Source organism: Nomascus leucogenys, chromosome 5 (genome assembly GCF_006542625.1).
Source record: "Nomascus leucogenys isolate Asia chromosome 5, Asia_NLE_v1, whole genome shotgun sequence".
NCBI classification, from domain to species: Eukaryota; Metazoa; Chordata; class Mammalia; order Primates; family Hylobatidae; genus Nomascus; species Nomascus leucogenys.
Genome location: NC_044385.1, coordinates 53,629,167 through 53,652,199, shown reverse-complemented (window position 1 = coordinate 53,652,199; position 23,033 = coordinate 53,629,167). Strand labels below are relative to the sequence as shown.

Genomic DNA, 23,033 nt, shown 5'->3' with positions numbered 1-23,033 from the left:
AGGCTTTTTGCAGTGGGCAAGCTAATTCTTGCCCATGGTTCTGAAGGGATCAGTGGGATCCTGGAGACAGAAACTCTGTTGGACCTATTATAGGAGCCAGCTCAGTTCTGCACTGGTAGAATCTCCAAGCATTAGACCTTCCTTCACAGCTCTATCATTTTTATATTTCTAGGCATTCTTATGTTAAGGATGATGTCATTGTTACTTTTCTTTCTTTCTTTCTTTTTTTGAGATGAAGTCTTGCTCTGTCACCCAGGCTGGAGTGCAGTGACGTGATCATGGCTCACTGCAACCTTGAACTCCTGAGCTCAAGCAATCCTCCTGAGTAGCTGGGACTATAGGTGCACACTCCCACATCTGGCTAAGTTAAATATATATATATATCTTAAATATTAAGATATATATATATATAAAATATCTTAAATATATACATTTTATATATATCTTTATACATATATATATATATTTTAAGAGACAAGGGTCTCTCTATGTTGCCCAGGCTTATCTTGAACTCCTGGCCTCAAGTGATCCTCCCACCTCAGCCTCCCAAATTGATGGGATTACAGGCATTAGCTGTCATGTCTGGCCACAGCATGGTTATTTTCTTTCTTATCCTTGCCACTTTTTTTCCTCTTTCCACCTTGGGTACTTCAGTGAAGACCTCAGACATGTGGGAAAGACGTGTCTTGGTTTGGGCATTTTCTGGAAGCCTACATAACCTTTTAACTCTGTTTCAGGAGGCCTGCCTGATATCTCCTTATTTGTCTTCCCAGACTTGCTGAACCTTTGCTCCACAGGTTTATGAAGATAAAATGAGATTATGACTGTGAAGTTCGTAGCTCAGTGTATAAACCTTACTAGGCCCCAGCGGGGCTGGGTGGCTCACGCCTATAATCCCAGCACTTTGGGAGGCTGAGGTGGGTGGATCACGAGGTCAAGAAATTGAGTCCATCCTGGCCAACATGGTGAAACCCTGTCTCTACTGAAAATACAAAAATTAGCTGGGCATGGTGGCTGGCACCTGTAGTCCCAGGTATTCGGGAGGCTGAGGCGGGAGAATCACTTGAACCTGGGAGGTGGAGGTTACAATGAGCTGACATCATGCCACTGTTCTCCAGCCTGGTGACAGAGCGAGACCCCGTCACAAAAAAACAAACACCAAAAAACCTTACTAGTACCCTAGTCATTTCGTTTTATTTTGTTTCATTTCCTTCTAGCATGGGCCTCCTACATGACCAACTCCCCGACTCTGATCGTTATGATTGGTTTGCCAGCCCGGGGTAAAACCTACGTGTCCAAGAAACTAACACGCTACCTCAACTGGATTGGAGTCCCCACCAAAGGTAAGTGTGGCTTATTCCCTAGGAAAGAAAATTATTAGTTCCTGGGCCTCACAGGTCTCTGGGAGACTTACTCTTCCTGGCATCAATGCTATAGGGTGCTTCTGGCAGAAATAGCAGTTGCTTTCTGGTTTACTGGAGTTATTCTCTATTCCCAGACTTGTCTCCTCCTGGCGTGGGTGGATTGGCCTAGTTTTGAGGGAATGCCTTTGATAGGACTGTTAAGATCTAGATGAGCATAGGGCTGTACCTTTTCAGAAGCCTTACATGGACATCATCTTATATAACCCTAGCAGTGTCTCTGTAAAATAGACAGAGTGGCTGAGGAAATTGAAACCTCAGACAGCTTAAGACTTGTCCAAGGTCTAGAAAGTCAGGACTTGAACCCACCTCTTTTGACTCTTAATCTGATATTGTTCCCAACCTACCATGCTGCTGCTTTTTTCATCCCCTTGGTCACTCCGACATTAGGCCAAGAAACAAGTCCCATTTGGTGGGGCCATCATATTATTTTGCTGCTGAAGGATTTGGGTGTCTTCTACAGTGTTTAATCTTGGGGTGTATCGGCGTGAAGCAGTCAAGTCCTATAAGTCCTACGACTTCTTTCGGCATGACAACGAGGAGGCCATGAAGATCCGCAAGTGAGTCTTGTTTAAGGCCTGATCTCCAGGTCAACTCTTTCTTGGCCATCGTGAGACTTGGTGTGACAGGGCTTGGTTTCATCTCAGTAAATATCTTATGGGGAAGTTAAATGGAAGTTATCTGATGGGCAAGTGACCTTGGGCTTGGGTGGTCAGAAGAACAGGGCTCAGGGTGATACCTGTATGCTTGTAGGAGAAGTCTAAAGAGGGCTAAGATCTGTGCATTGGGGCAGGGGCAGGAAGGGGTTATAGGATGGTGTGAAAACCCTCAGTGAGAAAGTTGAAAGATCTAGTTAGAGAAAGGTTTTGAACAGTGGGAAACTAAGTGGGCAGGGATGTGACTCCTGCAGCCACCCGAATGTTTGTGTCTCTGACTGTGAGCTTAGCTCTCCTTGCTGGTTTCATTTACTCTCATGGCAGACAGTGTGCTCTGGTGGCGCTGGAAGATGTTAAGGCGTATCTCACTGAGGAGAATGGTCAGATTGCGGTAAGCTTTATCTGCTGCTGCTTCTTTCTGGTCCCCACCCTTGCAACAGCCTGGCTACCCAGCCCCACCTTGAGTCTGCCCTAGTGGGGTTCCATTTCTCTGTTACTGCTAATTTACCTTGTGTGCTTTCTTCACAGGTGTTTGATGCCACCAATACAACCCGGGAGAGGAGGGACATGATTTTGAACTTTGCTGAACAGAATTCCTTCAAGGTAGGATCTGACTCCATGCTGGAGGAAAAGGGATGAGTAGAGGTGGGGAGTCAGGCTACGGGCATGGGTCTCTGACTCTAGTGGGTGAGGACAGGATGGGATAGCTGAATCTCTTCTCTCAGAGCATTCCCCCAGTCCTTGAGGGTTTTCATTCAGGTCCTTTCTCAGACCTTTAGCCTGTATGTTTGAGGCCCAGGGGCTGTGGTAAGAGCTATAAGGAGGACTTGAGGGCCACTTTCGTGAAGAAAATCCTGGGAGATGTGGTGGCTGGGTGGGGTAGATGAGCATGTGCTCTTAATTAACAGCCTGGCATTTTTGACTTGTTCATCACTGCCTTCTCTCCATGGCCAGGTATTCTTTGTGGAATCTGTCTGTGATGATCCTGATGTCATTGCTGCCAATATTCTGGTTGGTGACACCCCTACATATCATCTCCTCTTCACCTTTTGTGCTGTGTGTATTGTGGTGTGTGTGTGTGTGTGTGTGTGTGCGCATGTGTGTGTGTTGTTGGGGAGGGGTGTTTTGCATAATGAAAGAGAGAAACAGACACGTTTAACATCACAAAGAGATCTTTTCTATCTGCCAGAGCACCATCTGGTACTTCTACACTCTTCTCTTGGGAGAGGAAACTGAGGCCTTAAGGAATCAAGTAAGAATTAGCTGTTGAATTGAAACCAGGGTTTAGGTTGTAGGATTCTTGACCCTGTGCTCTGGGTATTATCTGGATGCTGAGACCTAGATATTGGAATAGATCAGCTGGGCGCGGTGGCTCATGCCTGTAGTCTCAGCACTTTGGGAGGGCGAGGCAAGTGGATTGTTTGAGCCCAGGAGGATCACCTTAGCCTGGGAGGTTGAGACCACAGTGAGCCGTGATTGTGCCACTGCAGTCCAGTCTTGGTGAGAGTGAGAACGTGTCATGGGAGATCGAGGCTGCAGTGAGCCATGATTGTACCACTGCAGTCCAGTCTTGGTAACAGAGTGAGAACCTGTCTCAAAAAAAAAAAAGAATAGATCAGACTCTTCATTTCAGGACTCACCTACAGGAAGGTTATCTCCCCAGCAATTGTCCAGTGTTCCAGTCAGTGTTCTATACATTGAGCTCCTTATTCCCTGTGGAGTCACAGTGTAAGCCAGTCCCCATTGGATGAGTTGTGCTCTGCTGGACCGAGTAGATATCTGTACATGGTCTTATGCAGGTGCTCTCCCAGCCATAGGAACTTGGGATCATCTGAGGAAGAGGCATCTGGTCCCAAGTCAGGCACTGGGGTCATGCACCCTATTCTGAGTGGTAATAGGGAAACATTGGAGCCTGTTCTGTTTTCTCAGGAAAGTACATAAAGGGATTGGGGCCCAGGAGCAGCTTTGGCTGCGTGACTGCCTCTGTCCTTCAGCCAAGTGCAGGCACATGACTCCCCAGTTGTCTTAACTTTTTTGGTTGCCAGGGTCACAGGATGGGGCGGGGCGGGGCGGGGGGGGGTACTCAATGAGTGGAGTGCCAATGTTCCAGTGAAAGGCGACTTTTATGGACTTCTTTTTCTTTTTTTTAGCAGTGGCTATTTGTAGGAGGACTGTTAAGGGCAGACCTCTGATGAGGCCTTTACTGTTCCTATGATTTCAGGAGGTTAAGGTGTCGAGCCCTGACTACCCTGAAAGGAACAGAGAGAACGTGATGGAGGACTTCCTGAAGAGAATTGAGTGCTACAAAGTTACCTACCGACCTCTTGACCCAGACAACTATGACAAGTAAGGTTTAAGGCCATGGTTTGAAGGGCCCAAGGCAAAGGTCTCATCTGGGAAAATAACCTTTCTCCCTGAGTTCTCTAACTCCCTTCTGATAATCTAGACCTATATTGTTAACATCATCCCAGAGAAATAAGGTATGGATTTGTGGCTTTTATGTGGATTGCATCTTGTACATGAAAAATTGAAGTGATTTGTTTTTTGTTTTGCTTTGAGACAGGGTCTCGCTCTGTCACCCAGGCTGGAGTGCAGTGGCAAAATCAGGGCCCACTGCAACTGCTGCCCCCTGGGCTCAGGTGATCCTCCCACCTCAGCCTCCTGAGTAGCTGAGACCACAGGTGTGCACCACCATACCCGGCTGTTTTTTTTTTTTTTTTATTTGTAGTAAAGATAGAGTTTCCCCATGTTGGCCAGGCTGGTCTTGAACTGCTGAGCTCAAGTGATCCACCCGCCTCGGCCTCCCAAAGTGCTGGGATTACAGGTGTGAGTCACTGTGCCTGGCCGGAAGTGTTTTTTATCATCAATTTTTTTTCTCTCTAGTCTCTAGTGCATGATTTCCTCAATCTCAGTATTATTGGCACTTTGAACTGGGTAATTCTTTGTTGTAGGAGCTGTCCTGTGCATTGTAGGATGTTTAGCGGCTTCCCTGGCCTTTGCCCACTAGATGCCAGTAACACCTCCAAGCTGTGACAACCAAAATGTCTCCAGACATGGCAGATGTTCCCCGGGGGACACAGTCATCCCTGGTTGAGAATCACTGCTCCATATCTGAATGGGGGTGTTCTAGGATACCCTTTGGAGTTGTGTCATCAGTTTTTAAAGTTTATATATATTATATGATATTTTACATATATTAATGCTTGTGTGTATATCATGCATATTATAGCATAACACATTATATATATTATGTATTGCATATTTTTTATATCTATCTCTCTATCTCTCTCTCTCTATATATAACATGCAAAGCCCTCAAGAACATGCCTGACTCAGAGAAATGTCTGATCAATGCCAGCAGTCGTTACTATGGAAGCATTTGTTGGCAGTATGGTATAGACTATAGATTAACTTGTCATGTGTGAGGTATATGAGCCATAACAAAACCAAGTCCATGTTGAAGAAAGATGGTGGACACATGGAAATCTGCAAGAATGTGGCCTCATGAAAGAGCATGCATTCAGGGCAGTTAGCAGCTCTATTCGTATAATACAGACCTGCAGCCAAGCAAATGGCACATTTAATGTGCATGGCACACTTAATACAGTGGTCTGTTTAATGTTTTGAGCCGTTCAGTTCCTTCAAGTGGGTTTCCCAGAATCCCCTTAATTCAGAGGCTGAAAACCACCTCTAGATATGCATAAAAGTATTCTTCAGTTGGAACAAAGTCCCACCTAGAAAAACATACAGAAGATCTGCATATATATACATGTGTATGTTTGTATATGTTATCTCTGGTAGTAGGGTGATGCATGATTTGCATCCTTCCATCATTTTTTCCTGATTTTTTGGTTTAAAATAAGCACTTATGACTTTTTTTTTGAGATGGAGTCTCTCGCTCTTGTTGCCCAGGCTGGAGTGCAGTGGCGTGATCTCGGCTCACTGCAACCTCCCCCTTCCTGGGTTCAAGCAATTCTCCTGCCTCAGCCTCCTGAGTAGCTGGGATTACAGGCACCCGCCACCATGCCTGGCTAATTTTTGTATTTTTAGTAGAGATGAGGTTTCGCCATGTTGGCCAGGCTGCTCTCAAACTCCTGATCTCCTGATCCACCTGCCTTGGCCTCCCAAAGTGCTAGGATTACAGGAATGAGCCACCGCGTCCAGCCACACTTATGACTTTTATAAAGAGAACAATCTCATGTTGGCTTCAAAGCAAGCAATGTCTGAAAGTGTCTTTGAGAGAAGTGTGATTAGGTAGATGCAGGGAGTGTATAGACATTTCTGTCTGTGCTTCTGCTGCCTCTTCCCTTCCCCTCATTGCTCGTCATGCCATATTCTGGCCAGGTCTTAACTGCCTCAAAAGGGGCGTATTCTTCTCACCAAATTTTGGGCTTAGCAAAATCTTCAGGTCACCTAGTCTAGCCCCTGATGGGAAGCCTGAATTCTGTTTATCATATTTATCTACATTACATGTCACACTACAGGCACTGAGGAAATGGTACGAACTTACTAGAAGTTCAGGAAATTGTACTTCATCTTGGTTTTAAGGAGTAATTAATCTCCTACCATTGGGTTCCATAAACGTGGGTGTGACAGAGGAGGGGAGGAAGACCAGCTGTGAACCTGCAAGTCCCTATAGAAATCCTTTTTCCTCTGATTCTTATTCTCAGATTTTCTTACCCAGGGAATTTTTTTTTTCCGTTCCTGTCCCAGGGATCTTTCTTTCATCAAGGTGATAAACGTGGGCCAGCGATTTTTAGTCAACAGAGTCCAGGACTACATCCAGAGCAAGATAGTCTACTACCTCATGAATATCCACGTCCAGCCTCGCACCATTTACCTTTGCCGGCATGGAGAAAGCGAGTTCAATCTCTTGGGGAAGATTGGGGGTGACTCTGGCCTCTCGGTGCGGGGAAAGCAGGTGAGTAATTAGTCAGCACACTGGATTTTCTAGGCTTAGAGTTAGAAGGGCATGGCTGAGGTCATCTCTTTTATCTCCTTACTTAAATCCCATTTGGACGTAGGCTGTGGTTTCATAGTCAGGCAAGTGCTCAAGGTGTGTTCTTGCTCACCGCGTCTAGCTCCGTATTGAAGTGTAGATAACTTGGACCCATTTCTGCTGTGATCATTCAACCATCAGATATTCACTGGGCACAACTTGTGTACTTAGCAATGTACAGGGTGCTCCAGTTAAAGTTCATTTCCTTTCGGGTTTATATTAACTATGTAGCACCTTATGGATTTTGACCATGGCTATGCACATTGTCCATTACAGGCCAAGTTAGCAGGCTTTGTGTGTGTGTGTGTTGAGCGTGTGTGTGTGTGTGTGTGTCTGTGTGTTTTCTTTTTACCTTTAATTTTCATTTTTAAACCCCAGTTTGCCCAAGCTCTAAGGAAATTTCTGGAGGAACAGGAAATAACAGACCTCAAAGTGTGGACAAGCCAGTTGAAGAGGACCATACAGACTGCTGAATCTCTCGGGGTGCCCTATGAGCAGTGGAAGATTCTGAATGAGATTGATGCTGTGAGTAGGAAGCTCTGAAGGCCCAGAAAAGCCAACAAGAGTCTCGTATTCAGGCAGGAACTCTCAGAAGTCACTATTTAGACAGTTTTATCTAGGAAACTAGAACCAGCAAGTAAAAACTCTGAGGAAGCTGACTCTATGGCCAGCTCGGGGGCTCAGGGAGGACAATTGCACCCCTAATCAGGGGTTTCCTGCCTGATTCAGTACCTGTGCCAATCATGGGACCCAAACCAATTTTTGAGCCAGCCTTTCTGGCACCTGGGGAAAGTAGGGCTAACAAGGACTCATTTTGTTCCTTTGTATGTTTGCCTCCTGGGAAAAATAAATAGCTAACAACCCACTTCTTTGCTTTCTGCTTAGATCATTTGGTCAGCTATTCAAGAAAAGATTTTCCCAAAATTTCTCTTGGCTTTCTCTCTTCTTGAGCACAAAAATAGACATTTCTTTTTGTTTGTTTGTTTGTTTTTGTTTGTTTTTTTGTGAGATGGAGTCTCGCTCTGTGGCCCAGGCTGGAGTACAGTGGTGCGATCTTGGCTCACTGCAACCTCTGCCTCCCGGGTTCAAGCAATTCTCTGCCTCAGCCTCCCGAGTAGCTGGGATTATAGGCACCCGCCACCACACCTGGCTAATTTTTGTAGTTTTAGGGGAGATGGGGTTTCACCATCTTGGCCAGGCTGGTCTTGAACTCCTGACCTTGTGATCCACCTGCCGCAGCCACCCAAAGTGTTGGGATTACAGGCATGAGCCACCGCGCCCGGCCGACATTTCTTTTTCTTTCCTTCCTTCTACCCTTTTATTTTTCATGCAAGGTCTCCAGTCCCTTTGGTTTCCCTCCTTCTCTGCTTCCTGTTCCTTTTAGCCTCTTGACTTTCTTGACCTGTAAGTTCCCCCCAGTAGTAGGAGAATGTGGTAGCTTGAGCTAGAGAAGTTGCCTCCTTTCTGCAGTGGTCCTCACCTGGTGAGTCACAGACACTCTGTGACACTCTGGTCACAGGCAGCTGCAATACATGAAAGGACCCAGCACAGTGCCTGGCAGGTACTAAGAAACTAGCATTGTTCGATGTCATCTTCCTTATTTGTAATGGGGCAGGTGTGGTACAGTCTATCTCTTCAAGCCAGCTTCAAGTGGCTTTTTGCAGGGTGTGTGTGAAGAGATGACCTATGCAGAGATTGAGAAACGGTACCCAGAAGAGTTTGCACTTCGAGATCAAGAGAAGTATCTGTATCGATATCCTGGTGGGGAGGTAAGACGCCCCTGTCATATAAAGTGACTGCCTAGACCCTTGCTGAGGGTTTAGCTTTAATTTGGGGGAAGGATTGAATGTGATTTGGAGGGTCTAGGCATCATTTATCTTCCTTCCATTGGGTCATTTTGGTTTCATTCAGCTTAGACAATCGAATGCCTCATTAATTGTTAAGATTCCCAGGGATAAGGGTGACAAGGCATCATCTGTTCAGTGTGTTTTAGAATCAACACAATCATTTTTACTTCTTTTTTTCCTTGTACTCTCTGAATCCCACCCCCACATAAGTAAGTGGAGTCACCAAGTAAATATATGGGATAGGAATTATTTCCCTATCATCTTGAGTGTTTTAGGCTATTTCCTTGTCTAAGTGGCTTCCATACTCTAGGGATGTGTGAGGCAAAAGTAAATAAAACTGAATGGCAGAGGTACAGGAAACCCCTAGTTGTCTCTTGTTGTCTCACTGCCTGTATTAATCTGTGGGAAGAAAAAGCACATATACACAGGTTGAAGTCACACTTCCTCTTCTTAACCTGTAGTTTTCTTGGTCTAAATATTGCTTTTGAAAGATCTGAGTTTTCTCAAGAGATGCCAGGGCTGGGGGCAGTTAGCAGGTGATATAAACTCACTGAGCCTCCAGGAGGAAAGACAGCTGAGAAAGAAGAAGTGGCCCTTAGTCTCCAAGGTCCAGCCACTGACTTGGCTGCCAGCTTGCACCTGGGCGGCTGCCAGCTTGCACCTGGGCTCCTGCCAGCCTGCCCCATTTCCCTCCACAGTCATACCAGGACCTGGTGCAGCGGCTGGAGCCTGTCATCATGGAGCTGGAACGTCAGGGCAATGTCCTCGTCATCTCCCACCAGGCTGTCATGCGCTGTCTCCTGGCCTACTTCTTGGATAAGGGCGCAGGTGCCTTTGAGGGAGGGGCTGGGAGACACATCCAGCGGGAGAGGGCTGGACTTGCAGTGGCACCAGGATTCCTGGGAAACAGACCTCCCTGTCTCCGCTCAAATTGGAGTACTTTCTCCAGACAGCAGTGTGGGGCTCCCAGCAGCCACTGAGCCAATGACTTGCTGAGTTCACTCTGTGGCTACGAAAGCTTCCAATGGAGAGTGGCTGCTGCTGGTGCTCCTTGATCCTGCCTGGCTCAAGGGCCAGTGTCACGCTGACACTGCTGGCAGCATCGGGACAGTGGTTGAATATTCCCAGCCTGCCACGCTGCCTACTAGGAGGGTGGTATTTTAGGAGCAGCAGTTGTTTCTGGGTAAGGGCAGTAAGAAGGTGCCGTTGCCTTCTTCCATACTTCCCTTCCCGATCTTCAGGAGCTCCTGGGAAATCTGCATTGTGGACGCTGAGCGTAGCATCCTGAGCTGCTGGGAAGCTGTTGTGGTCAGACCTTATTGGCCTTTGCTGTACCCACGTGACCCCCTTCCATTGGGCTCTCTGGCTACAGTACTTCTTCCTGTTTTTGCCTGCATGGAAGGATCTAAGATGGCCTTATTTCCTTCCTTAGCCACTCAGAAGGTTGGGTGGCTTTGTGGTCTGGGGTTTAAGGGAGAAGTTGTACAACTCTAAGAGGTGGTCAGAGTAAGGGAAACTCATTATGAGCTCTGTAGATTCTTTCTTCCACTAACTTGACCTTACTCCATAATACTAAGAGACTTCCCTCACCTGGTCTTTCTGTTTTCAGATGAGCTGCCATACTTGAGATGCCCTCTCCACACCATCTTCAAACTTACTCCTGTGGCCTACGGTAACTATGCACATAGGGGCTGGCGGGAGCTGGGAATTGAGGAAGGTCAGAATTTTCTCTGAAGTTTGTCTAGAGTTCAGCTTCATTATCTCTGTATATCAGGGAAGCTCCATCAGTGCCTTCTGTTTTGAAAGGGATGTATGCATGACTGTGTGTATTGCAGAATGTGTACATTCCTTTGTGGTATACTTTCCCATAACTAAGGAATTTTCCATTGAACCTTTTTCTTTAAGTCCTCTCTTTCCTCTGTTTTCTCAGGGTGCAAAGTGGAAACAATTAAACTTAACGTGGAGGCTGTGAACACACACCGTGACAAGCCAACTGTAAGTATTTTCCCATGATGAACACGCCAGTTTCCTTGCCACCTTGAGTCTTTGAAGCTTTGACATTGAGAGTCTGGGGTTTCTTTTATGTACAAAAGGGAAACAGATTCAGAACTTATGTCCAACGTAGTTTGCTACATCTGAAACTGATGTTGGAATTATTATTTTTTTTAAATTAGTACCACTTTCGTGAGTCTTAACCTTGAATGTTGGCTCCTGGAAATTCAATTAAATATGGGAAGTGTTTGGCTGAAGTGAAATGCAAATTACTACCCCCCTCCAACCCCAAGTGTCCCTTTAGAAAGCAGAGTCCAGAGGAGCCTATAAGGTGGGGGTCAAGAGGTGTAGGTTCATTCCTAGGTCTGTCCCTGGTAATCTGTGTGGTCTTCAATAAGCCCCTTCCTTTCTTTGGGTCTTTTTCCTGCTTTGGAATGTTATGCTCAAGGAGCTTCTCCCTTTTAGCTCCCTGATGCTAGGAGGCCAGGCCATGGGCCATGCCCTGTGAGGGACCCTGTGTGCAGAGGAGCAGGAGTGAGGGAAGCTGTTGTGGTTACAAGCGCATTATTAACCTGTATGAGTGAGCTTTTGGCTTGGCTTTCATTTGTGTGGTGTCACTCCATTTCCAATCAGAACAACTTCCCCAAGAACCAAACCCCTGTAAGGATGAGAAGGAACAGCTTTACGCCTCTGTCCAGTTCGAATACAATAAGGCGTCCAAGAAATTACAGTGTTGGGAGCCGGCCCCTCAAGCCCCTCAGCCCTCTCCGTGCCCAGGACATGCAAGAAGGGGCCGACTAGCCGAAGACCCAAGTCAGCATTCCGGTGGTGTAACTGTGTGTTTCCCTCCAGCCCTGGCCTCCTGCCCTTGTCACTAATCACCAAGGAGTCATTAACTTCCTCCCTCTACCCCCACCCCTGACACTTCACCATTAATCTTAACACAGAACATGAGGTTATGTGTTTATAGGACAACTTAAGCTGTTCTTCAGTTTGAAACATCTTTTCACCCAGGGGCAAGTTAGCAAATTGAGTCTTTTAGGACAGATTCTCAGATGGGGTGATCTGGAGGAGGAAGAAAAAGATACACTCCCTTGGTGCTGAGCATGCCCCACACTCTTGGATCTTCTCTCTGTTCCCTGGTGTCTTCACTAATGTCCTCGTGTTGGTGAAGTGTTGGGGGATGGAGGGCATGTGAGCAGTCGGGGGACAAAAAGTCTATTTTTCCTTCACTTTCGTCTCTTCAATGTGTGTTTTCCTCACACTCCTTACTTGACTGCTTTCTTCCCCCACTCTCATGTCCCCTCTGGATTGTCTGGTGTAATGCATGGCATTGTGGTGTCTGTCTAGGAAGGAAGGGGTGATTGGCAAGAGACAAGTCTGGCCCAGTTGATGCTTTCTGCAGTGGGTCTAAATGGATCTGGACTGGAGGAGTCTTTCCTTTCCTTTCTCCCTTCCTCTCCAGCCAGGTCCTGCAAGGGCCTGCCCAGGCTACAGAACATCCACAGAATATCCTGGAGCTTGCAAGTAGACATAGGGTGAGAGTTCTTGCCTCCTTTCATGAGAAACAGTCCTAAGTCTTCGATGCCCTGGGGGAATCTGGCTCTGAGCATGTGGGAAATGTCTTGGTTTTTATTTTTAATTTAGAGTCAGGCCCGGGTCTTTTGAGGTCTGCAGAGTGGGGTTTAGGAGAGTAGGGTGGGCTCTAGCTCTTGCAGGGCTTTTAGAGAGCAGTCCTATCTTTTCTCCCATGGCTCTCAGTTTCTTTGCCAATCACAGCAACTTTTCCTGCCAAAGCCAGTATCCTCTGGGGCTGTTTAGAAGGGCAGTTAGATTCAAGAGTCACCACTGATGTTTGAGTTGCTCAAGGCAAGAAGCAGAGAAGAGTTCACTAAAACTGCTTATTTTTGAATAGTTTCAGCACACTCTCCTTAAGAAGAAAGAAACATCAAAACAAAATAGTTTTTACATGAGCATTTTTCTCCCCAAATGTGGGAAAGCTTGATGATGAATTTAGTCTCTCTCATTGGAGTATTCTTTTGTTCATAAGGAGAAACTATCTCATCTTGATGTCCAGAGAAGTCCTTGGAACCCTGTGGGATCTAGCTCATAACTGTTTGTATTTCTCTATTCACTTCTGTCATTTCATTTTCTTTGTAGGGTTAAACAGAAAATCTTTAGGGAAGAAATTCTTAGCCCCTTGATGACCGTGGTGGCTTATTCTCTTTCCCAATTTTGCAGGCAAAATGTACGAATATATGTATGTTTTTCTGAGAGGCAAGTTGAGGGTTCTCATGGGATTTTAAAAAGAGATAGGTGACTCCCCACCTTAAAGTTATCCACTTGCCTTTTAGAGATACCCAGTAAGAAGGAGTTAGCTATTTTCCAAGGGCATTTTCATTTGGTAATGGAAGACTTTTTGCCGTGGTTCTCATCCAGGAGTATTCCTTAGAATCCCATTTAGAATTGTTGAATCATAAACATGCCTGTGTCCACCTTACGCTTAATACTGACTCAGAATCTCTGGGATCTGGGTCTGGACATGCATGTATTTAAGTAGCTTCCCGGATGATTCTGATTCATAGCCCTGGTTAAGAACTCCACCTTAGGAAGTTAGGTGGAAAAATACTGGATAGTAGTTCCTCAGACAAAAGTGCCAGCCTAGGAATTCTGAATTCCTCATAGTCCTGAAAGGACAGTTCTTTGGGTTTGATGTTTGAGCAGATCATAATGTTAAATGATATAACCCCCTGGAAGGCAGGCTGCTGTGTTTTAGAGGGTTAATCTAGGTTCTAGTCCCATCTTTAACCCTTTACATTGCTGAGTGATGTGGAACAAATCACTGAATTAAATAATTGTCTCTAGATAGCAACTGGGGATTTTAAGCACCCTGGAGAGAGGTGCAGACCCTGCAGGATGATAAAGATTGTCATCACTGGCAACTGACTCCTGACCCCGAGTCCTTTACTCATATGTCCCAAGTAGGATACCATAGCCAGCTTCTAAAGGTTGCTTACCTAGATTCTTCTCAAAATTGTGTCCAAGATGTTAAGTAACCTGCTATTCCTGTTTAGTGGTTACATAACATGTACTTAGTGTCTTTGTGGCGCTTTGGGCTGGTGGGGGCAGGGATAGGGGAAAGATACACAGAAGTGGAAGAAAAGGTCCTTGCCCAGAGGAAGGTTATTTTAAGAGACAGGACATGTAATTTATAACAAATGGACATTTGCAATATAGCAACAGTCTGAGTCTAGAAGTGTTCACCATCACATCGCTTCTCCTGACTTTTCTGTTGTCCTATGGCTATGAGACTACAAGGATTGGGGGATGGGGATGCCCCCACCACCACCAATGTGAGAATGAGATATGGTTGGGGAGGTGTGTTTGGCACTTTTACAAGGTTGCATTGTCTACATTTGCTTGGATGGTGGCATCTGTAGCCCAAATGGGCATTCAGTCTTTTCTTCTGCTGTGAGGTGAGAGTAATTCAGAACTAATGAATGAGAAGAGGGAACACTTTGATCCACAGACTTTGGATTAACACTGTACCTACTCTTAGCAAAAGGGGACTTCTCTAACAAGCTAGCATTGTGTTAACCTGCCATTAACCCCAGCGTTACAGACAGGTCACTGGGATGTTCATTCTGGCTCTCAGCCTGCTGTTATTTCCCCACTCTCCCCCGTGCTAGTTTGCTTTCTCCAGAAGAGGAGCTGAGGTGGTCTTATCCTCAGGTAGGACATGAGAAATAGGAATTTGGCAAGCAAGGTCTTCAGCATCCTTTAGTTTCTAAAGCAAGATCCCTTCAGAGAAGTCCAGCAGGAAGAAGCCAGGAGAATGTGGGATGGAAAAGAGCTCTTACTCCAAATTTTAGAGAAGTTTCATCTCTACTTCTCATCTTTTCTCTCCTGGTCTTCCTACTTGAATGCATGTTGGTAGTCTGTATACATTACTATGATTGTGTCTATCACAAGTCCTACAAAATAAAAATGGACTTAAAAGTACTGTCTGCTGAGGCTATAAGTTTTGTTTTGTGAGAAATAGGTAAAGACATTAGCATTTAATCTACTGGAATAAGCTGGTTGCTGTGGCTTATACCTGTAGTCCCAGATACTTGCGAGGCTGAGGCAGGAGAATCACTTGAGACCAGCCTGGGCAATATAGTGAGACCTCACCTCTAAAAAAATTTTTTTTAAATTTACTTGTCTAAAGTGGGGAAAGGGAAATTATTCTGTTTTCTTATTCTTGCTTCAAGTCTATGACAGATTTGAAAGAGAATTCTAAAGCAGATTTAGAGAACCTGCTTCTCTTCTTATCTCCTAATCCCTAAATTGGAATTTAGCTCTTATCTGTATTGTTGTTTTGTTTTGGTAAAGGGATGATTTTTACATTGAGTTGTAAAGTAGAATAAGAAAAGCTTCTAAAAACTTGCATTGTGCTAGGGATCTGCCCTATATCTTTGCCTCTGGTGTTTTGTTGTTGTTATTGTTTGTTTGTTTCCGAAGAAGTTGGAGTTAAGGACACAATATATTTGTACCCCTAGACTGAATGGGTGAGTATTCCATATGAGTATCTGGGCAATCCTCTTTGCAACCCACATTTGGTCTTCAGAGACACTGGCATTTTGAAGAAACATATGATATAGCTGTTTGGAAATAAATTCATCTATGTTACCTTTTTTTTGGGAGTCGGAGATCTTAATTGACAGAAACTCATTGGTGGTTGGAGTGGCCAATGGGCGAGGGAAAAAGTATCCAGTAATCAGAAGATTGTATCTGGGTTATGTAATCTTATGCACATTCCATTGTCTTTGCCAAGCCCAGAAGCCATGTTGTGTTCACTGTTAAGAAATTTGATAGATTTACCCAGCTTTTCTATGTATTTTGACTTATCGAAAATATGTAACAACTGAGTCAGGTTGCAACACTGGTGGGGTAGAATTGACTTTCCCTGAAGGTGACACAGATATCAGAAGCGTGTCCAGGGATTTAATTTAGACCCATACTGTCCAGGAGACTGTCTCTAGTTGGATCTCTGTGCTGACTGACTGACAGACAGACTTTAGTGTCTGTGTGCTGACTGACAGACTCTAGTAGAGTCTATATGTTGACCAACTGATAGACTAGTAGGATCTGTGTGTTGACTGACTCTAGTAGGATCTGTTTGTCACTGACAGACTCTAGTAGTGTCTGTGTATTGACTGACTGACAGACTCTAGTAATGTCTGTGTATTGACTGACTGACAGACTCTAGTAGTATCTGTGTGCTGACTGATAGACTAGTAAAATCTGGGAGTTGCCTAATGGTCTGGGGTCTGTAAGCTGACAGTCTGCCTGCTTTCTGATTGTACCCATTGAAGTGTATGTACATTATGGTAATTCTCTGTCTATTAAATGTGTCTAACAAAGAAAGGAATTAAGCACTCCACATGTTTTCTTTATAGGGGAGTTCTGTACACTATGATTTTAAATAGATATTTCTTATATAGTAGTGGCCAAATTCTCATTATTTTGTACAAGATAAAGGTTATACATCATTTTTATGGTATTTTGTGAACTCAGCTAAGGGAATGCCTATTCAGAGCCTGGAGTTGTTACCTTTACCTGAAGTCACCTCATCCAGTCCCCTGCTTTAGGGCAGGACTTCAGTTCCGCTGTTCGTTTCTGAAGCTTTTGTGTCCCCAGCTTACCCTGTTCTGGAATGTTGTATTCCATTGGACAGGGCTGCTATTTTTAGTCAGCCATGCATTTGGATTTTATGCTTAATCTAGTAAGTAAAAATGAGAAGAAAATTTGGCATTTAAAAATTGATTTTAAGGGTTGGCAAAAGTATTCTTTCCAGTAAGCCTTTCACTGGATATCTGTGACCAATGTTTACCTACACAATGTTTTTGTATCTGAATTGCTTATGTACGTTTTTTATTATGTTGACCTAACAAGAAGATCAACTTATGCTGGTATGGTGATGGTTTTGCTATGGCAAAAGCAAAGGGCTGATCATACATGGTGCCCTTTGGGAAGGGGGATGGTGTGGGGCTGAGCACCTCTGGGTTGAATGGGAATGGGTCAGATTGGGAAGCCTAGGAATAGAGTTCTACTGCAGATTTCCTAGGCACTGCTCTGTTGAAATAGGAACATAAGTCTTTAGCAACATTCTGATTTAATTGGGTGGCATTGATAACAAAGTATGCCACTCATCCATTTAAAGTGTGCATAACTGTATTTGAAATGTGTTTTTGTGTGTGTGTGTGTAGAATGGGTAAATAAAATTGTTGAGTAACTTGAACCTATCAGAAGGCTTCTGGGTTTTTTGTTTAGTATTTTCAGTTGTGTTTCCCGTTCCTTCCCCACACCTAAAACTTTGCCTCATGCTGCACAAGGATTCAGACTCAGACAAGCCAACAGAAGTTCGTGCTGTAATTGCAGACCATGGTGTAGCCATGGCTCTCTTCTGCCACCTTCTGGGGAAAATAGGAAGAACATTATGGAAAGCACATGAACTTCAACAGTTGTGTGTACCTGTTGGCACTTATGCAAGAATTAAGAAACAATTACATTTCACTGCACTGTGCAGTAATTCCCATTAGCAACGTGTAACTCATATTATCTATTATAAAGAAAACTTTTGGAGATTTTTTAGCACTTAGTGGACTGCTGTTCCTAAAATGTGATTTGCCCATTTCTGAAGAGATTATGGTCCAGGGTATAAAACAGCATTTAATTTTTTCTGAGACAGGAAATACAGATGGGATTGTTTTACCATTCTCATGCCTTATTCCTTGTTACCTTAACAAAGGCCAGAAGCTCATTAGAAATGCAGAATCCCAGGCCCCATCCCAGACCTCCGGAGTCAGAATCCTCATTTTACCAGGACCACCAGGGGATTCATATGCACATTTAACATTTGAGAAGCACTGTTCTAGGGGAAAAACTTCCCACGAGGTAAAATGTTAGATGCCAGTTAATGGGAAGAAGTTGATCTGCTCAGATGACTGGTTTCAGAATGGACTCGTATAACTAAAATAGTAGGGACCCTCCTCAGAAACCAAGTAGCCCCTGACTACAGTGTCGCTTTATTGGCATGGTCTTTTGGCTGACGTAGCCTACACGATCTCCTTCTACCAGAGGGATCCTGACGGCTCCTGCTTCATATCTTGGGTATGTAGCTTATGGTCCAGGTCTGAAAGGAGTGCCTGGTCCAATATGGTCATGAGGTCAGCTCTTCAGGGAAAGAAGACCATGACTACGCCATTCGAGTAGTCAAGGTGTGTGTGGAGGCACGCCAGTGTGTTCATGCATGTGTATGGATGTGGGGATGGGGAGGTTGAGGGAGGAGGGAAGGTAGGGGAAGGATTCTGTTCTACTTTTATGTTCACTGCTTGGCGGTGCTGTAATAGCTTTGTGTCTCTTCCTCTCTGGCTTGTAGGCAGCAGAGACCACACTGGCTGTGCGCAGACGCCCCTCTGCAGCGTCCCTCATGTTGCCTTGCTAATGATGTGGATGTTCAGGCCTCACCTCTCCAAACGACTGGGATCTAATGAAAAGCTTGGGATGTCAGCTCCACAGAGGCGAGAACAGGAAGTTAGGTGGGAACTGGACTTTGGGGGCCACCAAAACGAGGCCTGGAGAAACGTCACCATATTTCCTCCCCTCCTGCCTAATGGGAATATCAGTTACACTGAAAAATTTAACTTCCCTGTGCCTCAAAAACATTTAGCAACATGAACCAGTGACTTTTTGTCATCTCTTTGTTGGGTTTGGTCCAAGTTGGTCAATCTCATTCTGTATAGACATTTAACATCCTACCTGTGACTGTCTGCATCCTTTGCTGGCTCTTTTTTGCCCAAAGTGCAAATGCACTTCTTCAGATTTACTTTTCAAGTGAGAAGGTAAGAGCTGGTCTCTGCCACTGTTCCAGGTGAGTAGGCTAGAGTCTAATATACATATGCTAGCAGTTACCATCTGCCACATTGGAAGCAAGAGACAAATCACCAGGTGAATGGAGGGTCTTCTGAGAAATTCAGTCCCTAAAACATCTCTTCTGTTTTGATAGAAGAACAGTGTCAGTAGCAACCTTTTCATTTAGAGAAGTTTTTCTTGTTCCAGGCTCTTCAGGACAGGATCTGACTGCAAGACTCCCCAAAATGGGTACCCATCTTCGAAGTTCCCTTTTGTAGCTACTGTACTTTTGACTTGATGCACGTGCCTCTCATGCATCAAGATGGGGCTGATGTGGTTCTCCCGGGTGGTTGGGAATGTGGGCTAGAGAGAAAAGTAGAGTGCCATTTATATCATGTGAGTAAGTCAAGAAAGCTCCTTGAGAATCAGCCTGATCAGGGAGTGTTTTGGCTTTGGAACAGGTGGAAGGAGACATGCCCCTCTGTGGGGTCTGTCACCATGATACAGTCCTTGAGAGAGCTGTGGCTGTGACTTGGAGGGCAGTAGTCTCCTGATACCTGCCTCTTGGCCACTGGTCACTATTGTGGTCACTGGTCTCTCATATAAAAGTGAGGGTGGCAGGGTCATGGACCAGCACCTCAGTGCATTAGTCATTCGCTTTTCCTTACAGACAAATCAGATAACTTTTCCCCAGTGATTGTCAAATGTATGAATGTATCTCTGTAAATGTGGTTTTGACATGTCACTGTTACTGAAGGAGAGTATGGAATCCCCACAGGATATTGTATCTTGCAAGGAAAGTCTATTTTTTTAAAGAATAGTATGTTTTTAGCTTTACTTTTCTTTCTTTTCCTTTTCACTCAAATGCTCACTTGCTGGGCAAAAGCGTGAGTAGCAAGAAAAGTAACGAAATGTAGCTTTTCTCAAATGGTTCTTTTATACTGTGGATGATACAGGACTCTGTTACCTAAGATGTGATGAGCTGGGCTGCAGGCGGTTCAGCATCCAGCAACTAGGAGCTGCTTTTCTACATACAAAGCTGCCTTCAGGAAGGCTCCTTACCCTGTAGCAGATGATTTTCATCTGGCTGCCTACCGCATGCTGTACTATAATGATTTTGTTGTGATATGGATTTCTCTCTGCATCAAAAACTGTCTTTTGATGATCAGACAATGTTTATATTTAGTTATTTATTCTATCCATGTAAGGCATTTTTGAGTTTTCATGTCACTGTTTGCATGTATTTAATCAGAATGTAATATAATTTATGTTGTCAGGTTTTTTGTTTGTTTGTTTTTGTAGAAATTTAGGTAGTTAGGGCTTTTAAGTGTAATGTCATATTAACTTAAGTTAAATTTCCAGAATGTAGATATCTGTCTTCTGTAAAAGGAAAATAACGGTGTTAAGGGACAGTGAATTTTTTTTGAATACTTTGTTTCTCATTGATTTTTATTGTAAGTGTAAACCAAGAGATGCATTTCTCTGGAGAAATGTTTATCTCCTGGATTAATAAAATCATGCTAAAATATGCGAGTAATATGTATTGCTTTTGTAATAAGAAAATACAATACAATTATTTTTAATTAAAAATGCAATTAATTTTTAAGGTAACACATGAAAAGATAACATTTGGTACATTATACGTATGCAAAATATTAATAACATTGTCTAAAATGTGTTTGAAACTAGCTTCTTTAAGATGATTTTCAAATTATCAGATTATATGTATATTTCCAACTAGTGATTTTAACCAGTTCAAGTTCCACCAGCATTTCAAAATGATATCAGTAAGAATGTGAGTACCATGCATTATTGACATCCTAGAGTTTCATTTATTTATTTAACAAATATTTAGCGACTACCTGTTAGTTGCCAGGCAATGACTAAAACAAAGTCCCTGACCTTTGTGTAGAGTTTATTATTGGAAAGGAAAGGTTAACAGCAGGTTTGTAACCTAACCTATCTCTTTCTACTGGGGATTCTTTCCCCCTCATGAATGACCTTGACCAAATAATGTTGGATAATGGTTACATAAATGTATATGATAAAGTAACGGAACACTCTCTTGGGGTCAGTAGCAATAGAGATAAAATGAAATGTTCATAACAACAGAGGATTTCCAAATTCTTTAAGTCAAGGGTTCTTCTGATAGAATGAAAATGACTTATGAATTCTCCAGTTTGAAAACAAGTGAGAGACAGTGGTTATATGTACTGATGAATACATTGAGCTTTAATAATCTAGCTGGTGGACTGACAGTAATGAGGATGTGGTGTCAAGGTTTAATTTCCTTGGAAATATCTCCAGGCACTTCTGCAAGTGTTCTCTAATTCAGCCATCAAGCCATCATTTGTAAAAGGCTGGGGTGTCTGGAATCATTCTCTGGGTTTTACAGAGAGGTAAATGAGCACCATTACTGAGTGACACACCTTAACACTGTCGTGATTTTTATAAAGCCAATAATATCTCAGAACAAGGTAAATGTTAAGACCCAACAGACACATGCCACACTGTTTTAAAATGTTGCTGGTAACTTAGCAAAGATACCAGCATTAGAAAATGATTACTCAGCGAGTACTTCAGTGTTGGGTGATGGTCATTATTTGCCTTTCTCCTGTAGGTTTCATTATTACACCATTTCTTAAACCTCTCCAGGGTCTTCACTTAGGACTCACTGTGAGGAGCATCAACCTTCAGGTTCACTAGCTTGCCCTGGCTATTTATTTTTTATTTTTGTAGAGATAGGGTCTCACTATGTTGCCCAAGCTGGTTTTGAACTCGGCAGGAGGTGATGAGCCCATGGGCACTTCTGTGGCAGTCTGACAGTGGCCCATCACCAAGGTTTATGGTCTCTAGAAGTATTTTGCACCATCTAAACTTCATTCATTCTCTTGAACTCATTTGAGAATTTGACATGCTAAGGACTCTCTACCCAGAAAAAGGTTGACACATAGGTTTTCCATACAGTTTAGGTAGGTCATGACCTGAAACCCATTCTTGGACCTCAGGGTAGGAAACAGGAGCTACGTAATACTGTCCATACTCTCTTGTCCATTTCTCTCCTTTAACATGTAAAAGAAAAAATAATACAGTGACATGCATTTGATACTGTTTAAGCAGAGGAGGGGAATATATGATGTACTGGAATTTTTTTACTGCATACTGGGATAGTTAAGAACGTGGTTTTTAATGACATAGCATACCGTAATCATGGAGAGTAGTATTTTCTTTCTCTTAAAAACATCAAAGCACGGTCTTTCTTCTTTTATTCTCATCAAGCCAAAGTCAGCTGCATTCCTTCAGCCCTTTACAGGCAGAACAACTACTCTTCTGAATTCCCAAAGGCATTTAAATGCCTTTTTGGTTGTATGCAACACTCTACCTGTGAAAATCAGATTAGATTCTATAGGAGAGTTTCTCTGCAATTAAGCAAAATAATTTCAGAAGCATAGGAACACTTGGGAAGCAGCGTTGCAGCTCTCATGGGGTCTATTCTCAACAAGTTTAATGCCCTTCACTGAACATCCAGCCTACTTTCAGAGAATAACTTGTTTATCCATTTGGGTTTCCTTCATTACTGATATGTTTGCCTCATCATTGACATTCAGTTTTCACTTCCTAGGTTCTCTCCTCTTTCACCCATTGTCTTTGTAGAATTTATGGATGGGAAGGGAAACTGTGTCAGAGTATGCTTTAATAAAGTCTGTTAAATATTCTTTTCTGAATTTAAATTCCTGAGTCATTTCACTCAAACTCTGTTTCATGTTAGAGTTGGTTTCAGCTGTGGATTTCAGTAAATCGAAAATAACATCTCCATGGGCACATTGGTTCAGGCCGGTAATCTCAGCTCTTTAGGAGGCTGAAGCGGGAGGATTACCTGAGGCTATGAGTTCAAAACCAGCTTGGGCAATGTAGTGAGATCCCATCTCTACAAAAATAAAAAATAAATCAGCCAGGAATGGTGGTGCGCCTGTAGTCCTACCTACTCGGGAGGCTGAAGCAGGAGAATTGATTGAGCCTGGGAGTTTGATGCTGCAGTGAGCTATGATCATGCTACTGCACTCCAGCCTGGATGACAGAGTAAGACTCTCTCTCTCTTTCTGTCTCTCGCTCAAAAAGAACAATGTGTTGGATTCTACTTCATAGAGGAAGGTGGCTACTCCAGTTGCAGAAAACATGTTTACACTCTGGCCAGCAGGAAGGAAGAAGGCAACAGGACATA

General features: G+C 43.8%; 1 protein-coding gene across 4 annotated transcripts in view; it reads left to right on the top strand.

Annotated features, from left to right (window-relative positions):
* Positions 1–20,339, top strand: part of PFKFB2 (6-phosphofructo-2-kinase/fructose-2,6-biphosphatase 2) — a 28,022-nt gene extending 7,683 nt beyond the window's left edge. For 2 of the 4 annotated variants that reach the window (XM_030813091.1, XM_030813089.1), the window contains exons 3-15: positions 1,218–1,343; positions 1,885–1,981; positions 2,402–2,468; positions 2,606–2,680; positions 3,032–3,088; positions 4,299–4,423; positions 6,791–6,998; positions 7,455–7,601; positions 8,741–8,845; positions 9,622–9,751; positions 10,533–10,595; positions 10,854–10,918; positions 11,549–12,363. In XM_030813091.1, the coding sequence (XP_030668951.1) occupies positions 1,218–1,343; positions 1,885–1,981; positions 2,402–2,468; positions 2,606–2,680; positions 3,032–3,088; positions 4,299–4,423; positions 6,791–6,998; positions 7,455–7,601; positions 8,741–8,845; positions 9,622–9,751; positions 10,533–10,595; positions 10,854–10,918; positions 11,549–11,716 (1,433 nt within the window). In that variant the 3' untranslated portion in view covers positions 11,717–12,363. Of the gene's footprint in view, positions 1–1,217; positions 1,344–1,884; positions 1,982–2,401; positions 2,469–2,605; positions 2,681–3,031; positions 3,089–4,298; positions 4,424–6,790; positions 6,999–7,454; positions 7,602–8,740; positions 8,846–9,621; positions 9,752–10,532; positions 10,596–10,853; positions 10,919–11,548; positions 12,364–18,338 lie in introns of those variants that run through there. The other 2 variants (XM_030813092.1, XM_030813093.1) reach the window with 2 other exon arrangements.
* The last annotated feature ends 2,694 nt before the right edge of the window (positions 20,340–23,033 follow it).